The sequence below is a fragment of the Equus przewalskii genome, chromosome 18 (genome assembly GCF_037783145.1).
Source record: "Equus przewalskii isolate Varuska chromosome 18, EquPr2, whole genome shotgun sequence".
NCBI classification, from domain to species: Eukaryota; Metazoa; Chordata; class Mammalia; order Perissodactyla; family Equidae; genus Equus; species Equus przewalskii.
In genome coordinates this window covers 13,166,606-13,194,315 of record NC_091848.1, presented here as the reverse complement: position 1 = coordinate 13,194,315, position 27,710 = coordinate 13,166,606, and the positions used below count along the sequence as shown (strand labels likewise).

The window sequence follows — 27,710 nt, the reverse complement described above, 5'->3', positions numbered from 1 at the left end:
TTTCACATGGGAGATTTATTTCCTGCTTTTAGGGAGACAGAGGAGGGTCAGTGTCCTTCTTGCACTGGCTGTTTCTTAAGTAACTTTAATTCAAAATAATTAATATGCCAAAATGGCATACTTTGGGGTGGCCTGTCCTGAACCCCACCACTTCAAACTCTTGAGTGGCTGCCCAATGGTCTTAGGATAAAGACGGTGCTCCTCAAATTGGCCTGTGAGGTCCTGCATAAACTAGCTAGATACTTACTCTCTACTACAGTGCACTGGCCTGCTTTCAGTCACTGAAATGCTCTAATAACCATACCACAGGACCTTTGAACATGCTGTTTCCTTTATCTAGAATATACTTCCCAATGCCTCACTTAATTTATTCTATTCGTCTTCTAGGTCAGAACTTTTGTAAAAATTTTCACCTCAGATCCAGTAAGAAATATATTATGTTAGTATCAAGAACACCCATATAGATAGGTAGACAGAAAGGTAGATAGATGATAAATAGATAGATAGATTGAGTCCTTGATTGAGTTTCCTAGGAAACAGATTTTGAGGACAGAAATTTGCTTGTAGGAAGTGTTTTGGGGCGTGCTCTCAGGATCAACGCCTGTGAGAGAATGAAGACAGATTTAGGCAGAAGAAGGAGTTGAATGCAGTGACAAGGCCCCAGGCAATCCCACAAAGGAGCTTTGGAGCTGGAATAACCCTTCAAAGTTGTCCCACTTTGACATAAGCAATGTAGGCTCTTATATTCCTACATCAACTGGTCATTGAATGCTTGCTGCCTCCAGGTGAGGGGCGTTCCCTTAGGCAGGAACCATGACATTGGGTCCAGCTGCTCTCTTTGTCTAAGGGCAATTCCTGGAGAGAGACTCAGAGTACCTCAGCACTGAAGGAGGGATCTGGGTGGCACACCACATCGTCCACTATAGTCTGTCCCATGGATCTACTTGCTTTGTCTAATAAGTTCTGGAAACAGCTCCTCTAGTATTCTGGCTGGTCTCTTTTCCTTGTCAGAGTTATAAGGAGAAGCCCCCAACATTGCGTATTGTCTAATGGTTGCAGCTGATGCTCATTGTCTCCCTTCTCCAGTACCCGGTTTACTTCTCCTCCCCTTGCTTGGCATCTTGGCTGGTCTATATGGCAGACTTGTTGGGCTGACCCAGATCCTCGTTCCTGAGAAGTCTGAGCTCCTGCTCATCTTTCTCAAGATTGACTGCTGCTGATATCCATTTACCAAAAAATTTGGATAGTATTTAAAAAGACTCTTATCATCTACAGCCTCAGGGTAGACAAAGCTGAGGACCAGACCCAGGAATTAATTATCAGGGTAGAAGAAAAGGTTGACTCTCCAACTCCAGCCTAATTGGGAAGGAGTATGAGACTCTGAAACTTGGAAGGGAGACAAGTCGATGCACCTGAAAGCTTGAAATCCCTGATGCCCTGGACCCTCTGAGCCTGCAGAGCGATGTTCCCGTCTTGTTTGAAGACCATGCACAGACCTCACCTCCCTTGTGATTTTCACCCTTTGCTTTTAGTTGATGATTAATCACCCTTGGCTTTTCATTGTCTTTCTCTTGTATATCAGTGTCTCTCAGCAAAAGCCATCTGATTCCATCTTTTTAAACTACTGTTTCTTCTGGACCTCTCAAAAGTCTGCAATATTGGACTCACTGGTGTATTCCCTTGCACCTGTATCTTACTCCAGTTCCCCACTAGTGAACATTTGACAGTGACACTGCTACGGTGCCCCAGGGGCTATCAGTGAGCCACCTGTCACCAGCGATGGGGTTTTCACTCACAGCTACTCTTAGGGCCTGTTTCCTTGGGCCGTTCCTGACACCAACTGTCGTAAGTGGGGTTTCCCTGGAAACAGGCCCAGAGATGGAGATTTACATGCAGGAATTTTACTGGAGAGCATTCTCAGGATCTATACCTGTGAAGAAAATAGAACTGTGCAGAGGAGTTTAACTGCAATGCAGTCTCAACAAAGATGTCAGCCATGCCTAGGAGAGGTCAGGAGCTAAGATGGTCCTTCAGAATTGTCCCACTTTAAGACAAGAGCTGGGCCTTTATATGCTTGTATCAACAAGGAATTTGATATGGCTGTCCCCAGGAGGGAGTGTGACCTTGGGCAATACTCTTTTGGCTGAGAGCAATTCCCATAGATCTCCTTGGCTGAGACCTGATGGGTGCTGCAGTCTTGAAGGGAGAGTCTGAGTAATGCACTTCAGCATCAATGACAATAGACAGATAGATAGAAAGAGACAACAGAGAGATAGATATAATGTAACATTTGATCCATGAAACAACAGCTGCCATTACTATGTTCTACACTCTGATTTTTTTCTATTTGATTTGATTTATTTTCATGGTTCTTAATGATGCACGTTTTGGAAATCACAGTGTTGGATATGATCAGTGGGGTGGGGTTAGTCTAGGATGCTGTGGAAACACAAAGGTAGGACACACACTCACAATTAGGAAATTGAAGAAGTCTTCCTCCATAAAGATGAGATCTAATGTAAGCTAAACACAGACAGCTAAAAACACTCTCTACCTGTGTGTGAGCCCTTGGATCGGGGGTGGGGGAAGGAAATCATAGGTGGAGTGTCTGCATTTTCCACAACCCCAGTTTGCTTCTGTGCTCTGCTGGAAACAAATGTATTTCAGTGACCTAGAAATGAAAGTACTCTCTCTTCCAGGCTAGCCTCAGGCTAGCAGCTCAAAAGCCATCTTGCTGTTCCTTAGAAAATAGCAGCAATAACAGAACTGAGGCTTCCATGGCTATTTCAGACAAAACTGTTGTTTTTCTCTTGCATTCGTTTTAGGGAGGAGGGAAAAGGGTAGAGCACGATAATCCTTGAGTAGTTTAGATTTAGTGTTGAATTATTTGTATGGAACATGAATCAGCATAGTTCTTTACCTCAGTGGTGAGGTAGAAGAAGGGGAAAGAGTTGCCGAGTGAGGTTTGGAAGTGTGTCTGAGGACCAGGCTGGACTGGGCCGCCAGCTCCGAGGGACCCCCACCCTCTGCATCCTGATTTGATGCCTTTCCCTGTCCTTTCTTGGGGACAGGCTTTTTATGCTTGGGGACGTGATGGACGTTAGGTTTTGGGTCCTACTGGAATATTAATTTTGTCTTTCTAGATTTAGGCTGTTATTTTTGTTATTGTTGGTTATTTCAGTGGGAAAGAAATCTTAGTTTATTCTTTTATTGAGAAATGACTCAGCAACTGAAAGCTGATGGGACAATTTCTCTAATTTTTGTGGAGAAAAAAATTTTTTAATTCTTTTCTCTCCCTTTAGAGGTTAGTTTTTTCCAAATTTTGATTTTTAGTCCTTGGTTGAATGTGTATTTTAGATCCAAATTTAGATGGTGCCTATGTTTGAATATGAATTGAATTGAATTAATTTCTCTCATAAGTGGAAATAAATTAAAATTAGGAGTAATATTAAATTTCCACTTCAGAATTCTCCTGTAATAATAACATCCTCCCTCATTGCTCTGCCTCAAGTCGAAAAAATAAATTTTAAAAAATCCTATGTGAAACAGAGATGAATGGTTCAATGTTTAACTCAAGTTAAGGAAAATATGAAAAGGAGGTTTGTTTGGAAAGTTATTTTTAAATTTCAGTGGTAAGGATTCCTAATTCAGGAGCTGGATGGCAGAAGTGGGACAGAGGAGAAAGTGGCCTGGGTTTCGATTCTCCTTAGTTGTGAGGTTTTGGCCTTGTCTCTGAAAGAAGGGGGTTGGATTGGGTGCCTTAAGGGCTCTTCCTGCTCCATTTATTTGTGATTTTATGAAGTTGCCTCTTTAAACGCTGTCTTAACCGTGATTGTGCCTCAGGTTTCTAGTGATCAGCTGACTCCTGGCCGTTCCCTCAAAGTCCCCCTTAATCTGGATCCTGATTTGGTTTGACGTTCTCCAGGGATGTAAAGGCAGCTCATGTGGGCAGCCTCCTCCGTGGCCCTCCCGCATCAAAGGTGGACAGCTCAGCAGCTTTCCTGCTCCAGAGCATGGCGATAGCTTTGCCCGGGATGCAGCTGAGGCTGCTAATTGTTCCATCTCCAGGATCTCATTTCAGCCCAAACTGCCAGCCCTGAGGTGTATTATTCCATCATTGTCAGACCCATTGAGAACTGTTATTTCAGCTTGGAAGTGAAATTTAAACTGGCAGAGGAGTAGTTTGTTTCCTCTTCCAATATTACCTTCCAGGACATTACAGCAGTGACTAAAACCAGAAACAACCGTGTACCCTAAGTTCAAAAAAGTAGCAGATATTTTACTTCGTATTTCAAACCAAGACCTGCCCAGTGCCTTGCATTTGAAGTAGAAAGTGAATTGCTTGTATCCTGTCTGCTCCCTGGCCTTGTGCCAGTACCATGGGTTAGGTCTGCTCAGCTCCCAGGCTGCTGATGGAAGGAACTGGGTGTTGATGTGTCCTTGTGAGAAATTATTGACTCAGAAGATTCTTTGTTTCTTAGGGCGTTAAAAATCAAGTGCAACTTTCTCAAATTGTGTTTTGGTAGAGGTGCCTCAGGGACTCCCATGGGGGAGGAGGGGCAGTTGGGAGGCAGAGCCGACTGGACTTTGCTGGTCAAGCCCCTGCTTGAAACAGGAGGATTCCATTTAAGATTTTTTGGTGGGGGGAAGGGTCTGCTGCAAACGAAGCCAGAGGGGAAGAAAGGGAGAGAAGGAAGGGAAAAGAGAGAGGGAGAGTGGTCGCCCACTGGTCCTTTGGGCTCAATGCAATAATAGAAAGAGGGATGTGTTTGTTGGTAGCGCAGAGGGAGGAGCAATTGACAGTGAGGTTTCAGAGGAGGTGATGCTTGAGTTGAGCCCAGAAAGAGTAAGTTTACTGGGAAGTCGGAAGATGAAGGATGTCCCAGGCCAAGAAAACGCACTGTCAGAGAGGTAAGAAACAGTATAGCACATTTGGAGAGCAAGGTTTAGTCTCAAGGACCACAGATTAAGAGTAGATGGGAGCCTACCAAGGGGTGTGGCAGAAAGGGGCCAGTTCTTAGGGGATCGCACACAGGTGGTTGCGTTTATCAGGCTGTATGGCACCATTAAAAGTTTCAAGGTGAATCAGCTTGGCCTTCTGTCTTTGTCTCCAGTTCCCCTACCCTCCTTCAGTGCTTTCCTAGAGAAACAGCCATTGTTTAAGCTAAGATTTATGGCCCTTCATTTAAAGACTTTATGTTCCCAAAGAGAAGCTGTTGATCCTTTGCTAAGGTCATTATTACTGCATCACAGACTCTTACTGGGATCTGGACAACCCTGGAGGCCATTCAGTGTAGAGGGCGCTGTTGCTACCTCTCCCTTGTGTGAGGTTGACCTGTGCTCTGCAGGAAGGCGGTACTCCTGGCACCAGGGCCGTAAATAGCAGTAGCTGTACATGACCCCACTCAGTCATTGTGAAAACTAAATTTCCAAGTGCTGCTTGGGATGGAAAGGGGTGATGGTAACAATGATATGTACTCCCCTCACCCCTAATCACTAAGCCCAGTCTCTCCACATTTTGTGAATGGAGAAACCTGGGCCCAGATGGGTTACATTACTTGTCCCAGATGAACTAGAAGATCATGGGCAGAACCTGGACAAGAACCAGGCCTCTGGAACTCCAGTCCAGGTCTCCAGCGCCTTCCCTTGATTTCTTGAAAGTTGAAATAAGTTTGAGGAGCTGTGCCAGTGACCATATTGGATTATGGTCACACACCACATGACAATCTTTCAGTCAATGACAGACCGCATGTGTTACGGTCGTCCCATAAATTAGTAGCATATAGCCTAGGTGTGTAGTAGGCTATACCATCTAGGCTGTGTAAGTACCCTCTATGACATTCTCACAACGACGATATCCCTAATGATGCATTTCTCAGAACGCATCCCCGTCTTTAAGTGACACATGACTGCACTGATTTAATGTCTCCTTCTTTGAGCTCTTTCCTGAGTTGGAGGAAACAGGGAGTGGAATAGGGGTCAAAAGGTAAAGGAAGCACTTTTAGAATTAAGGTAAATGTAGAAAAGCTGAGATATATGAGAAAGGGGCAAGCAGCACCAAATCTATCACCACTTCCCAACTACAAGTGCACGCGCCTCCGTGACCTGCTGTTGTTAAGTCATAAACACGCCACACCAATCTATGGGATAGACACCCACTGTTCCAGGTACTGGAAATACAATGATGAGACATGGGTCTTGCCTTCAGGAAACATATAGCCTAGAGGGGAAGACATTTAAAATTAATGGCAAGACAGGGCCATAAATAATTATAGCCAGCCTCTGCTGATAGCTCATCCGTGCCAGGCACTGACAAGCGCTTCATATACATTACCTCATGTAATCCTCACTGCAATACTATAAGTTAGTCACTACTATTATTTCCATTTTTCAGATAAGTAAACTAAGGCCTAGAAGGTTAAAGGTCTTGCCTAAGGTCATGCAGCTGGAGTTGAATCCAGCTGATCTTGGAAACTATATTATACTGCCTGATAGCAGTAGTAGGTAAAATGTATTTCAGAAGCCATATATAAAATGCACTTAGAAGTAATGGGTATTTACCATCTTTGCTATTGTCTGAGAGTCAGAGGTACACTTTAAGTTTGTCAAGGAGCAAGCGGAGGGAAAGCTTCTCTTCTGGGATTGCCTCGCTCACCACACCCTGTTCTCTTCTGATTCTGTGTGGTTGAGGCTTCACTGTGGTTCCAAAGGCCGAAGACGCCCACTGTGGGGAAGCAGGTGCTTATGCTCAACAATATCTCTGATCACAAATGTGAGTTGCTGTCTGTTTTATTTTAGGCCCCCTTTTATGGTAAAAACAAATGAACAATCTCAAGTGAATAATAGCAGAATCATATCCAGTTGAGACTGTGACAGTACAAGCTATTTTAATGATCAAGAACACTCAAGTTTCTTCACACACTGAGTATTTTCTGACAGAGGAGATGCTTGTGTCTCCTCCACCCGGGTCTAGCTCCCCTTGCCTGTGAATTGACCTCTCACACAAGCCCTTAGCTAACACCCTCAAGAAGAGGTAGAACCAAGTTATTCCATGTTGCCTTTTCTATTCAACTTGACAACCACCGTGAAAACAAACAAGAGACAAAGTGATGGAGATTTTTACAAAATAAACGCTACATAGAAATTGATCTTCAAAGCATTTAAGGTTTCTGTGTGTGTGTGTTTCTGTCTTTCCCATTGGCGTTCTGTAACACTGATCTAGGTGATTGTTTTCTCTAGTTGGAACTGAATGCTAATATTGCTCATCAGAACTAAAGTCTTTTATTCTTTTTTTCTTTATAGGGTCGTCATGTCAAAACGGGCCAGCTTGCAGCCATTAAGGTTATGGATGTCACAGGGGTAACGTATCTTTATCTTGCCATCTCAATAGCTATATGTTTATAATAGAGAAGTTAGGACTAAAAAAAGTCATTTTCAGAAATAAAATCTTCTTAAACATCTAAGATCTTTCCCCACTTGTGCTTAACGTAAAGAAGTAAGAATATTCAATAGCTGACTGAGAAGACCATGGGCAAATTACTCAAATTAAATTAGGTACCTATGCAGTTAGAGGAAGAATAATGTGTGCTGGTAATTTACATAAACACAACCAAGGATATTGGCATATGAACACAGAACAAGGATTTGAAGATATTAAAAGAATAATACTGAGATTACACAGAAAGAGATGGGTCTTAACAATTTTCCCAAAGGTCCACCTAACACTCAAGTAGACAAGAGTTTTGATAGCTCGAAGATTGTGTTAGGGTATTTAACATGAATATTTTCCTCTCCCAAAATATTATTGACCAAATCATCACAATAATCACAGATTCTTATTATGATTGAAACAAAATTTCTGCCTGGATGATCAAAAACAATCTAAGGAATAGACTTTATTTTAAATAGAATCTTACGCTTTCAATCCTTTTTGCTAGGTCTATTTAAAATATTTTAATGCCTTTTCAAGAGTACAGAGCAAAAATCAGACTGGAAAGGAGTCCCTGGACATCAAAAGCGTGTTAATAGTTTGCTGTTGTCCTGGGGGGTTTTTCTAAGATGTCTGTCTGTTGTACATAAAAGGTGAAAGACCAAAGTCTTCCATTCGGCCCAGAAGTGGGTTATTCAATGTAAATAAACATAGAATGAATGGGTCACACAAAGGTATCAAGAACCAGTATACAAATAAGAAAGGCACACAGTGTGTCTGTATGTCAGACTTGAATCCATGCCTCTTCTGGCTCATTTGTTACTTTTGACAAGTATGTATTATATGGTTCACTATCTGCCTACTAATTTCACTAATTTTCATTAAACCACACATTGTACTGACTTCCTTTCCTTACTTATTATTGATCTGAATTCCCCTTTAAATTATATACATTTTTCACCAGTAAAAAAAATTTTGTTTCTGTATGTTTAATAGCACTAATATAAAGTAGTACCTCTTTTTATTTGTCCTAAATACATTATTCACATTGCAGAGGTTACAAGCAAGTTCAAATATTTAATCCCAATTAGCTTATTAATTCAACTGGCCCTTACTAAATAAGAATCTGCATGTAGATTATATTAGTTAGATTTAGGTTCTTCCACTTAGAGGAGAAATTTCAAAGTATCAGAGGCTTAAGAATGGTAGAAGTGTTTTACTCTCTTGTGTTAAAGGAGTCAAGAGTCGGCAGCCCAGGGATGTGTGGCAACAATGTGGTGGAGAAGAAGGATGTTTTTGTCTTTCTGCTCCATCATTCTGATACACAGCTGCCACACTTAAGGTCAGTTCCATGATTCAAGGTGCTTGTCAGATTTTCATTGATCACATTCTCTGGCAGGCAAAAAAAAAAAAAAAGGGAGAGTTGATGGGAGCAGAAGGGTACAGAAGAGAGCCCCTTCTGGTGAAACCTTTTCTACTTATATACATTTCTACTTACTTCTGCTTTCATTGGCTATACTTAGCTGCAAGGAAAGCTGGGAAATGTAATCTTTTATTCTACCAATGTGTTGCATTAATCCAGGTTCTGTTAGTCAGGAATGAAGAGAGAATGGATACTTGTATAGTCAATTAACAGGGTCTGACACAAAAATCAAGACCAAGTATTATCAGTCTCTACTTAGAAACCCTGTATAAATGTGTCTATCTTTTACAAAGCTCCCGCCACAAAGCACATCAGAATTTATTTTGCAATTCTGCTGAAGTCATACTACTGTATTTTCCTTGGATTGAATAGGATCACCATATAATGTGATGCACTTGGCAGTTTAACAACGAATGGTAGTGGATGGAGTCCAAGACAGTCGTGCTGTAAAGTTCTATTGTGTGGTTCCACGGAACTACAGCTGAGCTCCGCTGACATCGTTAATCTCAGCGCACAAGTGAGCACAAAGTTGTATACTGAGGCATAAAGTATGACTTGAGAGCACTGAATATTACTTTTCCTGGTTCTATTTGTGAGACTTTAAATTGCTCAAAGAACCACTTACTATTGCTAGACCACCTTGCTTGGAATCAAAAATGTTACCCGGCAATTTATCCCAGAGTACATATTTTCACTTTAAGGAGTGTCAGTTAGCCTTTCTGAACTGGGTTTCACAAGGCAACTAAGCCCTACAGAAAATGATTGGAGAGACTGTTTTCTCAATTCCCCCAAGCATGGTACAAAGCTAACCCCATTTTCAGTGCATAAGAGAGTCAATCCATTGCGTACAATGGATGCTTTATAGTATTTACGCTGAATTCTCTTGGGGGACCCCTGTTGAAAGAGCTGGACAGTTTCCCTGATTTAGGCACCTCATTGACCATTATGTAACCACTGACCCCTAACAAAGGCAAACACAGATTCACATCAGGAAATGGTTTTCTTATTTCCCATGGTGTCTGATACAGCATCCAATGACTTTTGTATCACCCCTTTACACATCACAGTCAACATAAGATTTCCTTTGTGATACTCATGTGGTGCCCTCAGAAAACAATCTATTTCATTTTGGCATGTTGTCTTTTGTGTATTATGGAATGCTGCGAAAGCTTCTTACCAATTATTATAATTGTGCTCATTATAGCTGCTCTGTTAAAAACTGAGATGAATTCTCAAAGGTCGTCTTTGTTAATTGCGGTGATCTGCAAACTTACTATAGTTTATTGTAGTGAAATTGATAAAGCTATAAGAAATCAATTTTTAAATTATTGTTTTTGTTCTATACCACTTCTTCTTTTTTTTTTTTTAATAGAAAATATCCACAGAGAGAACTGGAAGTAATGCTTATATCTTTCCTGTTTTAGAGCTGAGACACTTCTAAAGTCGCTAATATTTGCTTCAGAATTAGTGCTGAAACTAGACTCAATCTTTGAAGTTCTTTTAGTTCCTGAAATAATTATGGGAATTTCTATATTTCAGCTGTTTCTGGGGGTTCCGTCCCAGGTAGGTTTGTATACTCTAGATTTGCCTGCCACAGCTAAACAAAATCGGGTCTTTTGGATAGTGTTTCTCGAAGTGGACTACCAGCCTCAGCGGACTAGCAGCACCCCGGAATGTTCACGAGAAATGCAGATGCCTGGGCCTGCTGTGACTTTCTGGGTGGAGTCACAGAACTTGCCTTTTGGACGAGCTCCTCAAGGAGCATCGCGCACCCCAAGTCTGGGGAGCACTTTCCTATGGTCTTGCGTTTACTGCTCTCTGACCACCAAGTGTGAGGAGACTGTGATTCTTTGATAATTCTGTAAATGATCCCCATCTTCATTTGGACAAAAATTCCTAGTGAAAACTAGTCCCTTTACAATATAGGACTTAATGCGATACTAACATAATATCATAGACTCTCACCTTTACGGTGAATGATTGTGATCCTATGACTCAGGACATGTTGGGTTGTAGTGCCAAAGCCCCGCTCAGACTGAACGAGGCTGACTGTGGAATTTACTGGCTTGTGAATATTTAAAAGAAGAAGAAAAAGCTCTGTAGCATCCAGGAAGTCACATGATGTGACTGGGAATTTTGTCTCTCTCCATCTCTGGGCTCTGCTTTCTTCCCACCAGCAGCTCCAGGCTCATGTTTTCATTGCTTTATTACGCTTAGTCCCAGAAAGAGTGCCAGTCTGAATGTCCATGGCTCAGCTTGGGTCACGTCACCCTCCCCGAACCAATCTTTGTTTCTCTTCAGCCGCATCTGGGTTGGGTGCCTGGCCCTGAAACCTACCACAAGGACTGAGAGTTGGGAAGATGATTCCTCAAGGAAAAACCTGAGAGATACTAGAGAAAAGAGTGGAAAGGACGCTGGGAAGGCAAAACCAGGACAATCATAGTACTGAGATATCATATGATTATGGTGGCTGTGTTCGAAACTGATTTGGTCCTTAATTAAAGTACCTCTCTAGTTACATTTTGTATATTTCAGCCAAAGATAATAATAATGATAGCTAACATTGATGGAATGATTATTGTGTGCCAGAACTCTTTTTAATACTTTCCATATATTGATTCATTTAGTCTCAACAACCTACAAAACAGATTCCATTATTAATCGCATTATAGATCTGAGAAAACAGGCATATTAAGTATCTTGCTCAATGTAACATGTAAATGGTGGAGTAGTTCAACTTGTGCATTTTAACTCTATCTTTTAAGTCCATCCTTTTAACCACTTTGCTATAGGTCTTCAATTAATATGGAAGTATTTGTGTTTAATTTTGTGTGATTTTTTTTCATTAAGTTATACAATAAACATTTACTAAACATCTACTTTATGACGCGCACTGGAAATTCAAAGATGAAAGAGTGGTCCTTTGCCTGAAGGAGAGCTCACGATAACACAACCTTGCCCTAATGTTTATAAGTAATGCAAATCCATTTTATAATAAAATTAAAATGTTCATAAATAAATTTACCTATAAAGTTTGATGTGACAGTGAGGGGCAGTCCTGAAGCCCAGGAGGACAATGGGATGAGAACATTCTTGGCCAAGGAAACATCCTGTGCCAAAGCATGAGGGCTGAGAGCGTGGAGCAAGTTCTGGAAACTATTACATAGTTTAGTTTTAAGATTAAAAAGTGCTGAGGAGAGAGCAATACAAGATGAATCTGGACAAGGAGAGGTCACGAAGGGACTGAATACCATGACAAGGATTTTGCGAGGTTTTCCCAACAGGACACTTTGGTCAAATAGTCCTAGGCAAAAATCCAAGATATGAAAGAGATATAAGGGTTTTTTGTGGGGTCTTTTTTGTTTTTTCTTTACAAGGGGTGGAGGCTGTAAGTCCTGGCCCCTTCCCCTAACCACTGCCAGAGCCAGAGTGGGAGCCAGAAGCTGAACAGCAAAGTGACATGATAGGATTTGCCTGCTGGAAGGATCCGTGGTAGGCCCTGCTTGGCTGAGTGTCTATGTCTGTCTTACTGAATTTCTGTGGCTGAAGCTTCTCACCAGTCTGCACGTCTCTTTGAAGCCTCAGGAAGTGGCCCCTCCCAGTAGCCTCTGCTGGAGTGCTTTGCACGCAATTAATTGGCTCCGTGAGTGTTTGCTGAAACTGGACCAAGAGAAAAAAAAACCATCTTTTCATCTTGGGTTGTTTGGAGGAGTCAGGGGACACACTGCTCTAAGCACATTGGGTTCCTCCCTCCCAAAGGGAGGCAGTTCAGTGGAGGGATTATAGTAACACAGCACGTCATGATATTATTAATAGTAATAGCAACAGTAACAGCCGTGGTCAAAGTAAAAATTGCTAACATCGATTGAGCGCTTATTATGTGCCAAGCACTGTTCTTAGGACTTAGTACAACATGTATTGACTCATTTAGTCCTCAAAACATCTCCCACAGGGAGCACTGCTATCGTATCCATGTTACAAATGAGGAATTGAAGGGGCTGGCCCTGTGGCCGAGTGGTTAAGTTCACGCGCTCCGCTGCAGGCGGCCCAGTGTTCCGTTAGTTCGAATCTTGGGCGCGGACATGGCACTGCTCATCAGACCACGCTGAGGCAGCGTCCCACATGCCACAACTAGAAGAACCCACAACGAAGAATACACAACTATGTACCGGGGGGCTTTGGGGAGAAAAAGGAAAAAATAAAATCTTTAAAAAAAAAAAAAAAGAGGAATTGAAAGCACAAAGAGCCTGAGTAACTTCCCCGAGCCCCTCAGACAGTAAATGGCAGGGTCGGAGTTCAAGTCCAGCCAGGCAGGGTGCTCCCGGGCTCCCACAGCCCTGTTATAAGAATGAGGCAGGCGATGCATTGCAGAGTGTGGCCTTCAGATTCAGACAGAGCTGGGTTCATGGCCTACTCCTCTCCTTACTCACTGTGACCTTGGGCAAATTTTTAAACTTTTATGAGTCTCACTTTTCTTATCTGTTAGATGGGAAAACAAACATTGCAAACTTGTTTTGAGACTAAAGTTGTATAATATCTAGTGCCTGGCACATAATAGTTCCTCAATAAATGATTTCAGTTATTAGTCCTGGTAAGAAACAGTGAATGCCTGAATGGGGTAGGCAATCGGAATGAAAAGAGGATTTTACAGTGTGCACTGAACTTCTGTAGTTCTGTATGGGGACGGTAGCCTGTGCTGTGGTCTACGCACCGTACGTGGGTTGGTTACTTGTTAATACACGTAAATAGTTTGACTCAGCGCCGTCTTCACCATCTCAGTTACAAAGTTATTCATCTTACTCTCTATAATATTTAGCTGTCAAAAAGACTTGATGTAGGGCAGGATCCAGGAAAGTAGGGCTAGACTCCAGAAGCTGAAGACTGAAATCACAATAATTCATTCGTTCATTTATTTAAGAATGAATGAATGTGCTATGCTCTGGGATGATAGCAGTGAATAAGACAGACCTTATCTTCTGGAATTTTATGTTCCAACATGCGTGAAAGACATTTAACAGTTGAACGGTTGCTTAATCAGAGTTCTTTTTAACTTTCAAGGAGTGTGTAGAGAGTATTAATAGAGAATTTAAGAAGGAAACTGACCTGTCTGGGTGGCCAGTATGTTCCCTGATAAAGTGACAACTATGTGAGATCCATAGGATAGGTGATATTGGTTACAGTGGGAGGGCTGGGAGGTGGGCATTTGCGGCTGTGGGCACTTGATGCTCAGATGGGTTCAGCAAAGCCTCTGAGTGCCCGCCTCAGGCTCTTCTGCCACAGAGACCCTTCTGGACACCTCTTTGGGACTTCTCCTTTGTGGCTGTTCAGGTAGATGTCTTTAGCAGACAGACCAGTATGATGAAGCACATGAGGAGAACTTTTAACAGAGAAAAGCCAACTGTTTCTTGGTCTTCATGATACTCTCCACCTTTGGGGCTATGTCCAGTGCTTTAGTTCACTGTGTTGTACAGCGTGAAGAACTTGGAAAGCTCCTGGAATTATAAAAATGAACGAGCTGAGCTGTCCACTCCATGCACACTTCAGCATCTCTTCTTACCTTCCATACTGATGATGCCCATTTGGTGGCTTATGTCTCTCGGGGTCTCTGCATATGTGCATGCATGCTCAGTGTATAGCCTGGATGTGTAGGCTTCTTGTATATGTGTGTACAAGTGTTAGAGAGATTACTCAAGAGCAAAAAATGACCTGAAGACTACTGTTCTCTACCCTCTAATGGAGATGAGCACTTAGGTTCACTAGGTTTTAAAAATATTTTTCCATCATGATGGTTTGTTTCCAACAGTGCCTTTCATTTATGTACCTCAAAGCATTTGCTCAAAACTATAATTAATTCTCTTAGCCCCTAGTGGATTTGAGAAGCATGTGGGTGAGGAAATTGGCACACAGAGATTGGGGTGCCTGGAGTCGTTGAGCAGGGTGTTCACATCCCGATATGCAGCCAAGCTCCTCAGTGGTGGACTGTGGGGTCTCCTTTTGTACATCTGTCCCCTCCTTTGCACTGAGCGCACCTTCTCCATCTCACATTTATGTCCCTCTTTTGACTTCACTAGGTTCTATCTTGTTGAGCTCTTTTGAGTTTTGACTTCCTCATCAATATATTGGCTTTTTTCTTGTTTTTTTAATTAAGATCATAATAGTTTATAATATTGTGAAATTTCAGTTGTACGTTATTATTTGTCAGTCACCACATAAATGTGCCCTTTCACCTCTTCTACCCACCCCCCAACCACCTTCCCTTCCGGTAACCACTAAACTGTTCTCTTTGTCCATGTGTCAGTTTATCTTCCACATATGAGTGAAATCATAGTGTTTGTCTTTCTCTGTCTGGCTTATTTCGCTTAACCTAATACCCTCAAAGTCCATTCATGTTGTTGCAAATGGCTTTCTTCTTAATGACTTGAAACTCACCTTTTGGTTTCCCTTCATAAAATGTCCTCTGTTACTCATTTAAAGCCTACTTACTTTAATGAGCTGGGAACAGGAACTGTGTGTTATCTATCTTTGTACCTCCTGCAGAGCCTGCTAACCTGGAACCTGGCACATAGTAGATACTACACAAAATGATAACATATTTGTAAAAACAGGAGACCAGAGAAAATATAAAAAGTAGAAAGCTACATAAAGGAAAAAGAAATCCAAATTACAACTCACAGAGAACTCCATAGTTATTTTTCTTGGTAACCAAAGCCAAAAGAGGAGACATTATCCATTACACTGTTAATATCATCAGAAAAGAAGACTCATTCCAATTCCTGTAGGCTGTTAGCTGAATTGTAGGTCTAGGATTCTTGAGGTTGTACTCCACTTCATTTACAGTAGGATTTAGCCAAATGAATGACAACATTACTAGGGTTAAAACGTATTTGCTTCTGGGTTACTTGAACACAGGTCTTTCTTTTAATTTATGATTTTCTTTGGAGTCATACATCAGCGCAGGCTTAAGTGTGAGAAAGGTGGATGTCAGACTTGTGTCATCTGTTTCTCTGAGGGACACCACTTCCTGGTAAGAGACAGCAGATTGGCCGAATAGTAAAGAAGACACTGCAAGTTGTCACCCTCTTCTGGATATATCCTAGTCTTGACACTTCATGGCTCTCTTACCCTGGGCATGTTGCTTAACCTTCCCTTATTCACATGTGTAAATGTGGATAATATCTCTTCTCTCATAAAGTTAGTGTGAGAAGTAAATATCATTATTTATAAAGCATCTGAAAACAATATGTAGAATACAATGTTCAGTGCATCTTATTATTATTATCGGTGTCTCTTGCAGACATTTTTCATTTTTCTTTCCATCTCACTAATGACCCCCAAAGGAGACAACATGCCGTATCCCCTCTAGTTACAGCGCCTTGGCAATCACTGCTTCTCTGCCAGGAAAATGGTTTGCTCCTCTATCACACCGCATCTTGCTTTCTTTTCCTCCCCCAAATGGGTAACTTCCACAACGCCTTTAGAATACAGCTCAAATTTGAATTTCTCAGGGCTGTCTCCCCCGAGGTCCCCAATTAGATGAGCTATCCATACCTCTCATGTTAGTAATTTTGCATGCATCTGTGTCATTCTTTGATTTCCATCTGTGTTCCCCGCTAGACGATAGTTTGAATCTGTTATGCCCATTCTTGTATTATTACATTATTAGCATTTGGCATTGTGCCTAGGATATAGTAGGCACTTAAATATTTGTTGAATGAATTCATTTAGCTTAGGGTTAACATATACAACACATTCAGGTGCTGTCTGCAGAATGTCATGGTAAAATCGTGAGTTCTATCAATGCTGCAATAAAGAGATGTGGGCTTTGGCAACTCATTAAACAGACACTCTGAGTCTGTTTCCTTAGACCTGTAAAAATATAGTTCACAGGTACATAATTTCACCTTGAGATAATTTTAGAGAACCCACACATGCTTAATCATCATTTAATTTTTAGTATATTTTAACGTTTAATAAATTGTGATTTAAAAAAACAAACCTCAAACTGTGTGTCATATGCCAACTTTGAATGCACTGGAAAATGGCAGTGTCTCAATTTGTTACTCCATTTGTGTGCAAATGTCATTCACTATGAAGCTTCCACTGAAATTTCAAGGCATGCTCTTTAAAAAGAAGTTACCATTTGCAATTTACTTATCTTAGGAAGTGTAGATTTTGTCTATCTTTTGGAATCAAAACAGAACCAAAAATTAATAAGATATTGAAGCTGATATGTGACTTTAAATTTCTTTTAAAAATTCTAATTTTGTATTCACTACAACAGCCTCTTTGTTGTCACTGATTAACTTTATAACTAGATATTACGTAGTTAATAATTTAAAAAGGCTGGTTTTTGTTGATGCTGTATATTGGCATCCTGAATAAAATGTCTATTGGAGGAAGAGATTTCACTACTACAAATTATTAAAAAAAATTTCTTTTAATCTCATCCTAAAAAATTTCAGCAATCCCTTCCAATTCTAATAGCCTATGATTTTTTAAGAATAAATTGTCTTCTGCTTTTGGTCACATTCGGTCAACACAGATCAGATCAGTTAGCACAAACACCTGCCTAATGCCAGCAACTGCCACGGACGCAGGGCAGGTGAGCAGGAGCAGAAGCGCCTCTAGTCAGTGTCCCTACATCTAGTGGGTGGTGGCGTTTATGAGTCTGTACACCTCATGCTTCCTTCTAGAGTATAAACTGACCAGTCGTGTGGATTGTTACAAGAATTACACAGTTTTATTTCTGTTCCATGGATTGAGAGCTAAATGTTGGGCAAACTCTTTGTTATGGAGTGCAGTAATATAAAATGTCCTATTAATTCCATTTTTAAATCCTAGCATATTGTAGGCGCTTAAAGTATGTTCCCCTGTGTAATAAATATGCGACTTAACATCCCTCCTTTATCTCCTGAAATCATTCATAAGCAAATATTATTGTGTGCTAACAAGCTCCTTTAATTGGAGGACCAAAGGCAGGTTTCTCTTCAGTCCTGCCTTAAGATGCTCCTAAACTCTTCTTTCGTGCTTAGCAGCTTTGGTGTTACCACCATGGCTAATTGCCCTTCCTCTGTCTTGGAGTTTTCAGTATAGAATAAGAACACCTGCTCTGGAGTGAGACAAATCTGGCTTTAACTCTTAGCTCTAATGTTGAAAACAAACGTAAACTCTGAAACTTTTTCTCATTTCTCATTTCATTTTTCTCATTTGTAAAACAGAATCATTAAGAACATCTACTTCATCGAACTGTTTGAGTGTTAAATACGATGATACACACACAACCTCTGGTACATGGTGAACATCCTGTAAGGTTGGCTTTGGCTATGTTTTATAACCACAATTACGATCATCATATCGTCATCAGAGGTAGTCAGTGGCTTAAAAGCATTGCCTGGAATTATCCATTTCTTTGCATTTGAGAAAACCACTGTCCCTTCGCACAGTTTGTGACCCTCCAGGAGGCCAGTCCTGGTAGTCCTGGTTTCTCACATGGAAGTGTTCTCTGCAAGCAGAGGGCTGCCTCAATGCACAAGAATTTTTCAAGCCTCTGCTGCATCACGTTTGCTAATGTTCCATTGGCCAAAGCAAGTCCCATGGCCACTTGCAGAGACAAGGAGAGGAAATGGACTCTTCCTCTTGATGAGGGAGGCTGCCCAATACCATGGCCATTTCTTTTCAGTCTAGCACAAATACCCAGCAATAAATTGATTCCTATGATCTTGAAAGAAAAACTTCATGCCGATAATAAAGCTAGGCTCAAATAAGCACTTAACCATTTCTAAGGCTGAGAGGTGACTTAGATGGGTATTCTTATTTGAGTTTACAGGTGGGAAACAACTGACAAAATAACTACAAAATAACTGACTGAGAGTTTAAGTGCCGTGCTTCAGATGACGTAATGAATCAGCTTGGACTAGGTTTTGAAGGCTTCTCATTGAAGTAATGCATCTTTCCAGAATACTGGACTTGGCTTATTAAAATTACTCTGTTTTTAAATTTGTGACAATTTGGTACCATTACTTTGTTTTTCATTATGACCCAGTGGTCATCAGTTTCCCAGTGAGTTTGATCTGTGTGCTTCTTTAGACATAAGAATAATCCATTTACAAAATAGAGGATATCCTTCTCTTGTAACTTTGTAATCTAATTCTAGCCTCAGTTGTTATCTTTGTCTTTTGAAAGCATCATAAGCCATCTCCTTCGATGAGCCCTCTTGTGAGAGGATGGACAGCTTGTGGAATGGTTAAGTGAGTTCTTGTAGTCATAGACAGTGCCTCTCTTTCAATTTACTGAATAACTTGCTGCCATCATTGCCCTAGACTGAAAATCTGATAAATGGTAACCCTGAAGATCTGATAAATTGCCTGCTCACTTACAAGGTCATGTAAGATCAAGATCAAGGTTCTATATTACAGTTACATAACCATGACCCACAGTGGTTCCGTAATTGTGTTTGGAAACAGTGCAATTTAAACCTAAAATTCAAGTTACTTACATTGTTGCCCTCCTGCCTTTGTTATTTATTTATTTTGTGGTTGAGAAGATTAATAGCAATGTTTATTTTGTATTACACATTATAACTTTCACATACTTCACTTAATTATCACAAAAGACTGGGACATATAGTAATATGATTATAAAATCTGTATCTCATTATACATGAGAAAACTTAGACTCCAAAAGGTAGGTTACTTTACTGAGGTCACCCACCAGAAAGGAGTGGAGCCCAGACTGAATGTGCACACCACCTGCCTGCCCTCATTTTTCTGACTCGATGCTTATGCTTTCTTCACTATCATATTGCCTCAGTTTACCTTTGCAAAGTGATGGGGAAAGTCCTGAGTTCATTCTGATCTCCAATCCTATTTATTTTGGATTTAATTATATATTGAATTACACTGTTATTTAACTGTTTCATGAGTTCTTATTTTCTTAACGATATGGTAAGCTTTTTATAGGCACTTTTTTCCCCTCTAATTCTCTCCCACGTCACCCACCATCCTCTTGAGAACCCAGGAGACGCGCAGCACATCCTTGTAGAACCAGCCCGACTTCTCACAGAGAATGGCTGAAGCTGAGACTGTCAGGCTGCCATGGGGAAGTGGTGGGTGTTCTACTGGCTCGTGTAGTTGCCTCTTTAATCCAAGCAGCTGTTGATGCCAGGCTGCCCCCAGAAACTCTCAGGTGTGTTTTCTCCCCTTCTATTTAGGCTTCTCTAAAGTATGTCCGCTCACGTTTGACATTCGTTCACAATTATTTGGCCCCACATCATGAGTTTGGAATAGCACCATAGTAAGACATTTGAGGCACGCTGCAGGGACCCTTCGACAAGTTGAAGGTCAGTCCTCTCTTAGACCTGCGGTGAAGGCTGAAGGTGTGGGCAGTTTCCTGTAGCTGCTGGGAAGAACTCGTTGGTCAGCAGTATGCCATCCCCTCCCTCAGCCACCATCCCGGCCCCTTACCCCTCTGCTCCCCTCCACTGTGAGGGCCACATGCTTAGTATCCTTAGCTCAGCATCCCAATCGTACTTTCTATTTTGAGATTACCCAGTCTTCGACATAGTTAAGTCACGTGATGTGTAACATGCTTAGTTCTCCTAGGTTTGCAAAACTCCATTGTTTTTTCCTAAAACTTTGTGTGTGTGTGTGGTCAGGAAATGGCAGCATCTCACTCCTCTCCTCATCTTATTTTTAGCACTTCTTTTCAGTATCACTAACACTGCTGTAAGCTATTGGGCCCTTTGTAGATATTCATTCTTTCATTCATGTTTATTCACAGGTACTTGCTTGGTGCTGGGGATGTTATAAAGAGCAAAAGCAGGCAAGATCCCTGTGTTTATAGTTGTTATGGACCAATAGAGAAGAGAGACTTTAATCAAATGATTAGAGAGATGAATGTGGATTGCAAAAGGAGGAAACATGTGATGATCTGTGGGTCTAGAGCTAGGTCAGGCAGATCAGAGAGCTTTGCTGGGAAAGAGACTCTGGAACTGAGATCTGAAGGCAGAAGAGAGCTTACAATCCATGGAGAAGAGAGTCAAGAAAAAGGGTAATTATAATACAGTATGACCCATACCTCTATACCAATACCAAGAAATATGGCACATGTGAAGTATAGGGAGTGAACAAGATACAGTGGGGGGACTTGACGTTGCCGGAGAGAATTAGGAAAGAGATCCCTGAGGGGTGTCAATTTAACTCAATCAGGAATGATGAGTAGAGATTATGTGAAGAAGAGGAAAGGGGAAGAAGACAAACATGGGAGACTGCAGAAGAGCCCAGCAATATAGAGACACTGGAGGGAGGCCAGGTAGCTGGAGAGGGCAAGGGCACAGACAGGGACACTATGAGTGGTCTTTCAGATCATGGTAATGTAACATCTTACACTCAGGGATTCCTTCTGCTGTGTCTGAAACAGTCTTCCTGGGAGAGAGATTTTTTTCCCCACCAACCTCAAAATAAAATACTGTTTTGCAGTCTAACTGATATGTACTTATCAAAATGAAATTATGGGAGAACACATACCTCTCCACCAGTGATGGCAGGGCCTCTAAAAATGGCCCATGTTGGTGGACTCCAAATTGAAGCTCAGAATGAACGCAGCCTGAATTAGGAAACTTACTCTGTAGGAGAGTTACCTCTTCACATTCACGGCACTACTGCATTTCCCCTTTCTTTTCATGGTTAGTTTCCAAGGTGAGATGGGTACTCCTGCTCTGTGAACTTCCTCAGATCTCGGGAACTTACCCTTACTTTCCCATCTGACTTTCATCATCTTCAGTCAGACACTTCAATAAAATAGGCTTCAAAGAAAATGAACCTAACCAATTTTAATTCTAAGAGCCTGTATTTTTTTCTTTTCACTTGCCTCAATCTTTCCTATACCAGATATGGTCTGTGATAGGTACTCAACGGACATAGTTCCCAGAGGCCTAGAGTGAATTTTATCTCAATAGCCTGTCTACCTTGATCTCTTCTGGGTGAAGGGATGAAGTGTGTGTTTTTTCCAACAGCTTGCGTGCCATGCCTGTTTGCCGTACAAACAGAAGACCTCCTTGGACTGCCCATGTGTTGTCTAGTAAATTTTTTCTTTGTAGTCAAGAAAGAAAGTCATGTCATATAATAGTTGTGCTTGATTAGCAAAGCAGAGGAATAAACTTAAGAAAGAACTTAATATATAGTTGACATAGATGGCGATAAAATATAGAATCCTACTAAAGACTTTGATTTTCTTGACAGAATATTTATTGTTCTAAAACAGGATGAAGAGGAAGAAATCAAACAAGAAATTAACATGTTGAAGAAATATTCTCATCACCGGAATATTGCTACATACTATGGTGCTTTTATCAAAAAGAACCCACCAGGCATGGATGACCAGCTTTGGGTATGTAGCGCTGTCCAAATTTGCTTTTCTTGCATGAAGAACAACCAGGGCCAAATGGTCCATTTTTCTATCCTCATGGTTAAGTTTAACTAACTCCTTCTTTGAAACCCTTCACTCCATGATTTCTATAACATTGTGTTTTCAAGGTTTTCTCCCATTTTGTTGAATACCTTGCCATCTTTTCAGTATCTCTATCTTCTATCCCTTAACGTGGACCATCCCTAAGCCAGTTGTTCATTTCTCTGGGTTTTTTCCCCCACTAATGGCTACCTTTACTGAGTTTTTATTATATTTTAGGTACCATGCTATTTACTTTTTATGGATTCTGTCATTTATTCTGGCTCTTTGACGTAGACATCATTATCATCCTCAATTTTTGGATGATGAAACTTAGGTTTACAAAGAGGATGAGTGAATTGCCCCAAGGTCTCTGTAGCTAGAAGTGGTGGAGTCAGATCTAACCAAGCTCTGTGTGAGTCTTTGTCCTTGTCCAGCACTAATGTGTGGATGACTGAAATTTACATTCCAGCTCTATGAGTAAAACACCTGAGACAGTGTCTGATACTGTGTAGGTACTCTCAGAGGTTTCTTCCCCTTGTCCACTTTGCTGTGTGCCCCAGGCCTGTGTCTTTGGCAGTCTGTGAGACAGCTGTCCCTTAGACTGCCCCACTAGTGATAACTTTACTATGTCTCATACAAAACCCACTGCTCCTGTCCCTGCCCTGCCCAAATTGCTTTTCTTTTCATCTTCCTGATTTCTGCTGTTGGAACTTTTATTCACTGAGTCCTGCAGGCAGGCTTATAATGCTGTCTTGCTTTGACCTTCCTTTGCCAATTTTATGACCAATCCACTACTATAGGCCCATTCAGTGGAAGCCTAGATTTCGCAGTAGCCTCCCTCTTGATCTGTTTCTCTCCCTCTCTCTTATGTCTGTTCATCTCATATTTTGCTGTTGGGTTAATGGCTCTAAAAAACCCCTTTTAACCACGTATCATCTTGCTTATTTTCCAGAGGTCTTAATATGTGCCTAATCCACAAAATTCACTCAATTATTCAGTGCTTACTGTGTGCCAAATTAAGTAATAAACTATGTGAATCTAGTGACCACAATTTCTTGGATAATTTCTCAAAGAAATCAGTCTCGGGTAGAAGTTACTCTGTTAATGCATGCCATCTATAGTCCCATTGAGAAGACAAAACAAATACAGGAAGCACAATTGCTGACCAAAAAGGATATAATAATGTTAGCTCAGAAAAATAACAAGCTTGTCATGTCATTTGCTGTCATATACTACAATCTTTGGAAGTGAAAAGAACTGCTGGGAATTTTTTCCCCCATAAAATTTAGATCCATCTCTAAAATTAAAATGAAAAATGTACTTTGGGATAAATAAGCACACTTTGTGTGATCACATTGATTTTATATTTTTATGTGATTTCTGAAAGAGCTACAGTAAGATTTTAATTGCGTCCTTTTAAACGTATAGTAGATGTCAATGTGGAAATTAAAAATGTAAAAGTGGTTACATAAAATAAATGCGACTGTATAATACTAAAGATAGGTATATGATGGCAAGGGCATAACCACAAAACACAGTTTTGATGGACTTGACTATATCAATTTTTAAAAGTTTCTTATTATTAAAAAAAATACAGGGGCCAGTCCCGTGGCCGAGTGGTTAAGTTCACGAGCTCTGCTTCGGCGGCCCAGGGTTCGGATCCTGGGCGCAGACATGGCACCGCTCATTGGGCCATGTTGAGGTGGCATCCCACATGCTACAACTAGAAGGACCGACAACTAAAAAAATATATACAACTATGTACTGGGGGGACTTGGGGAGAAAAAATCAGGAGGAAAAAAAAACCACACACACAATAGGGCTGACCCAGTAGTGTAGTGGTTAAGTTGGACGTGTTTGTTTTGGTGGCCCAGGGTTCACAGGTTTGGATCCCAGGCACAGACCTACACCACTCCTCAAGCCATGCTGTGGCAGTGACCCACATACAAAATAGAGGAGGACTGGCACAGGTGTTAGCTCAGGGCCAACCTTCTTCAAGCAAAAAGGGGAGGATTGGCAATGGATGTTAGCTCAGGGCCAGTCTTCCTCAGCCAGAAAAACCCCACAATAAACAAAGTAAAAATGAAAATAGCTAATTTAGGAAAATATTTATTTCATATGTGGTGAGAAAGAATTTAGTAGCCTTGGGGCTGGCTCTGTGGCCGAGTGGTTAAGTTCGCATGCTCCGCTGCGGTGGCCCAGGGTTCGGATCCTGGGCCCGGACATGGCACCGCTCGTCAGGCCACATTGAGGTGACGTCCCACATCCCACAACTAGAAGGACCTGCAACTAAGATATACAACTATGTACCGGCGGGGGGCGGGTGGGGGAGTTGGGAAATAAAGCAGGAAAAAAAAAAGATTGGCAACAGTTGTTAGCCCAGGTGCCAATCCTTAAAAAAAAAAAAAAAAGGAAAAAAAAGCAAAAAGGAAGATTGGCAACAGTTGTTAGCCTAGGTGCCAATCTTTAAAAAAAAAAAAAGAATTTAGTAGCCTTTAGAGATGAAGAGTTTTTATAAATCAATAGGAAAAACGATGAAATTACTAATAGAAAGATTGAGCTAAGAACAAGGCAGCAAATAACAAAGTAAAAATATCAGTTACCAATAAACATGTTTTTAAAATGTCATCTCAAATGATATAAATGCAAAAGGAAACAAGAATTAGATACCATTTCTTACCTAGTAGATTGCCAAAGATTTTCTTTTTAAGTGATATACCCAGAATGGACACTCACTCCCCCTGCCTGTGGAAATGAACACTGATGCAGCTTTACTCCGGAGCATTTTCAGTACATACAGATACACACACAGATATACAGAGAGAGAGAGAGATATATATCTCCCAAAGAAAGTGCCTTACTTTTGACCCAATGTTTACACATGCAGGAATGTACCCTGAATAAATATTTGGGTAACTACATAAAGATGTATGTAGAAGTTAACCCATAGGACATCACTTAAGTACCTCTATTAAGGGACACTATTCAGCCAGTTAAAATGATGTAGATCCATGTTTACAAATGGATGAGCATTAACAATTATAGTGAGGGTTTTTTAAAGCCTTTTTTAGAGGCTATGATTAGACATATAGTACATTTTCATTGTTGTCCAAAAAAAGGAAAAAATTTATATATACATATGTTGACATGGTGGGGATGTCTAGAATAACATACACCAATAATGCCGAAGATATTTGTTTCTAGCTATTAATTTCAATAACTTCATTTTTAAAACATTTGACCTGGGGTCGGCCCCGTGGCTGAGTGGTTAAGTTCGTGCGCTCCACTTTGGCGGCCCAGGGTTTCGCCGGTTTGGATCCTGGACACAGACATGGCACTGCTCATCAAGCCATGCTGAGGCAGCGTCCCACATGCCACAACTAGAAGGACCTACAACTAGAATATTACAGCTATGTGCTGGGGGACTTTGGGGAGAAAGAAAGAAAAAAAAAATTTGACTTTTCATGTCTTTTTTTTATTGCTTTTCACTGGGCTATCTTTCCTCCTCATATAGACAACTCCCTGAGGACAAGGTTTGTGACTTTTACATCCTAGCATCCTCCTCAACACTAGGAAGGTGCTGGGCACGTGATGCTGACAAAATAGTTGTTTTATGAATGAAAGTGATATTACAGGTACAGACTTGGTTGGTGTTCTTATTATTATTGTTCAAGCCTGATAGCTACAGGTACTTGGAGAGTTCAGTTTCCCTGTGGCCTGCAGGGTCAACAGGATAGGATGAGATGGCGCAAATTGGAATATCTCTGTGTTCCCAAAGGACTTCTGCCTTGTCAGGAGTCTAGCATTTTAGCAGTGACCCACGTGTTGCCATCAGCTGCAGCAGATGACAGGTGGGGAACAAGTGTCCGCAGACAGATTTTCTGTTTGGTCAGGGCTGTGGTTGCAAATTAAAAGAAGCGTTAATGTAGCTTTGCAGCCACCTCCAGCTTATCCCCTGAGGTAGAACGGCTATTTCCAGATGAGTCACACCTAACTATTCCGCCCAGTCCTTTTGTGACATGGGCCCAAGAGGGCAGTTGGTTTCTTGTTAGGGTGGGCTATTAAAATGTGGGTATTACAAATCTCTGGTTGAGGGAGGAGGGGAGTGGTCAAGCAGGGCTTGACTCGTTTTCACCTTTTTTCCTAATGCTGAGATTTTTTTTTAAGCTGGAAAGAAGATGAGTTGTCATTTATTTTGCTGGATCTCAGTGAAGTTAATTGACTCTCCCAGGGCCTCCAAGCTCAGTAATGGATGGATGCAGATGAGAATGCAGCATCGTGAAACGTGACATTTTAACTTGGCCTGAAGTTCTGTGAAGGGCACTGGAAGGTTTTCTTTGAAAATGAGCAAAATCTGCAGTCTGTGTGGCCCTGGGTGGGGGTGGGAGACAGCAAGCCTGTTTGTGTCTGCACGGTGCAAACGGGAGGTTTTGTTCTCTGGAAATGAGTTGCTGCCCGCCAGTTCTCACCCTGGCCAATTGCTCTTCCTGTGGTTTCTGGGAACCAAGAGCCTGCATATGTACAGGTCCGTTTACTCATTCGCCGTTCATTCATTGATTCATCTAACAAATATGTCTCGAGCACTTGCTTGGCACAGGGCGTTCTTCTAGACACTTAGGATGCATCCGTGAATGAAACTGACAAAAGCCCCTGCTTTCATGCTGCTTACATTCTTGCTACAGACCACAAACAATAAACATAATAAGTAAGATGACTCTAGAGAATGCCAGAAGCCGGTGAGTGCCTAGAAGAGCAGGAGAAGGTTAGTGGGGATGCAGATTGGGATCGTGGTGGTGGGGATAGTGACCAGGGCAAGCCCCGTTGTAGATGACTCCAGGGAGGGCATTCCAGGCCTGGTGTTTTCCAGGAATAACGATCAGGGCAGTGTGACTGGAAGACATGGGAGATGAGACCTGGGGCCACATGGTGCAGGGCCTTACAGGCCTTTGGAAAGATGTCAGCCTTTACTCTGAGTGAGGTGGGGGCCGCTGGAGAGTTTTGAAGGTGGAGGCATGGGATCTGATCCACATAGTGAAGGGACCCCTCTGGCTGCTGGGTTGAGACTGGATGGGATGGGGATCAGAGTAGAAGCGGGGAGACTAGTTAGGAGACTGGTTTAGCAGGCTAATCCCCTTCCTGAAGTTCGCAAAGGGGGATCTACAAGTAGTGATCGCTTCCAAACCTGGGCCACATGGGGAGGAGCCCTGCCTTTACATTTCATCGTCCCACCTGCAATTAAATGCAGGTGGCAAAATGTGGCAGTGACAGGCCTCACGTTCTGCTTGGAAGACAGAGGGCCTCCCACTTGTCAGACTCGTGCCTGAGCAGAAGACTCTTCTGACCGGCCCCACCAGCTGCCCCTCAGCTTCTATGTCACTCGGGATAGAATACAAAGCTATGTAGTGTCTCATG

At 41.6% G+C, this 27,710-nt stretch overlaps 1 protein-coding gene across 33 annotated transcripts in view; it reads left to right on the top strand.

Moving 5' to 3' along the window:
* Window positions 1–27,710, top strand: part of TNIK (TRAF2 and NCK interacting kinase) — a 383,771-nt gene that overhangs the window by 215,716 nt on the left and 140,345 nt on the right. For 31 of the 33 annotated variants that reach the window (XM_070583121.1, XM_070583113.1, XM_070583127.1 and 28 more), the window contains exons 3-4: window positions 7,303–7,359; window positions 22,113–22,238. In XM_070583121.1, coding sequence (XP_070439222.1) covers window positions 7,303–7,359; window positions 22,113–22,238 — 183 coding nt within the window. Of the gene's footprint in view, window positions 1–7,302; window positions 7,360–19,800; window positions 20,037–22,112; window positions 22,239–27,710 lie in introns of those variants that run through there. The other 2 variants (XM_070583116.1, XM_070583112.1) reach the window with 2 other exon arrangements.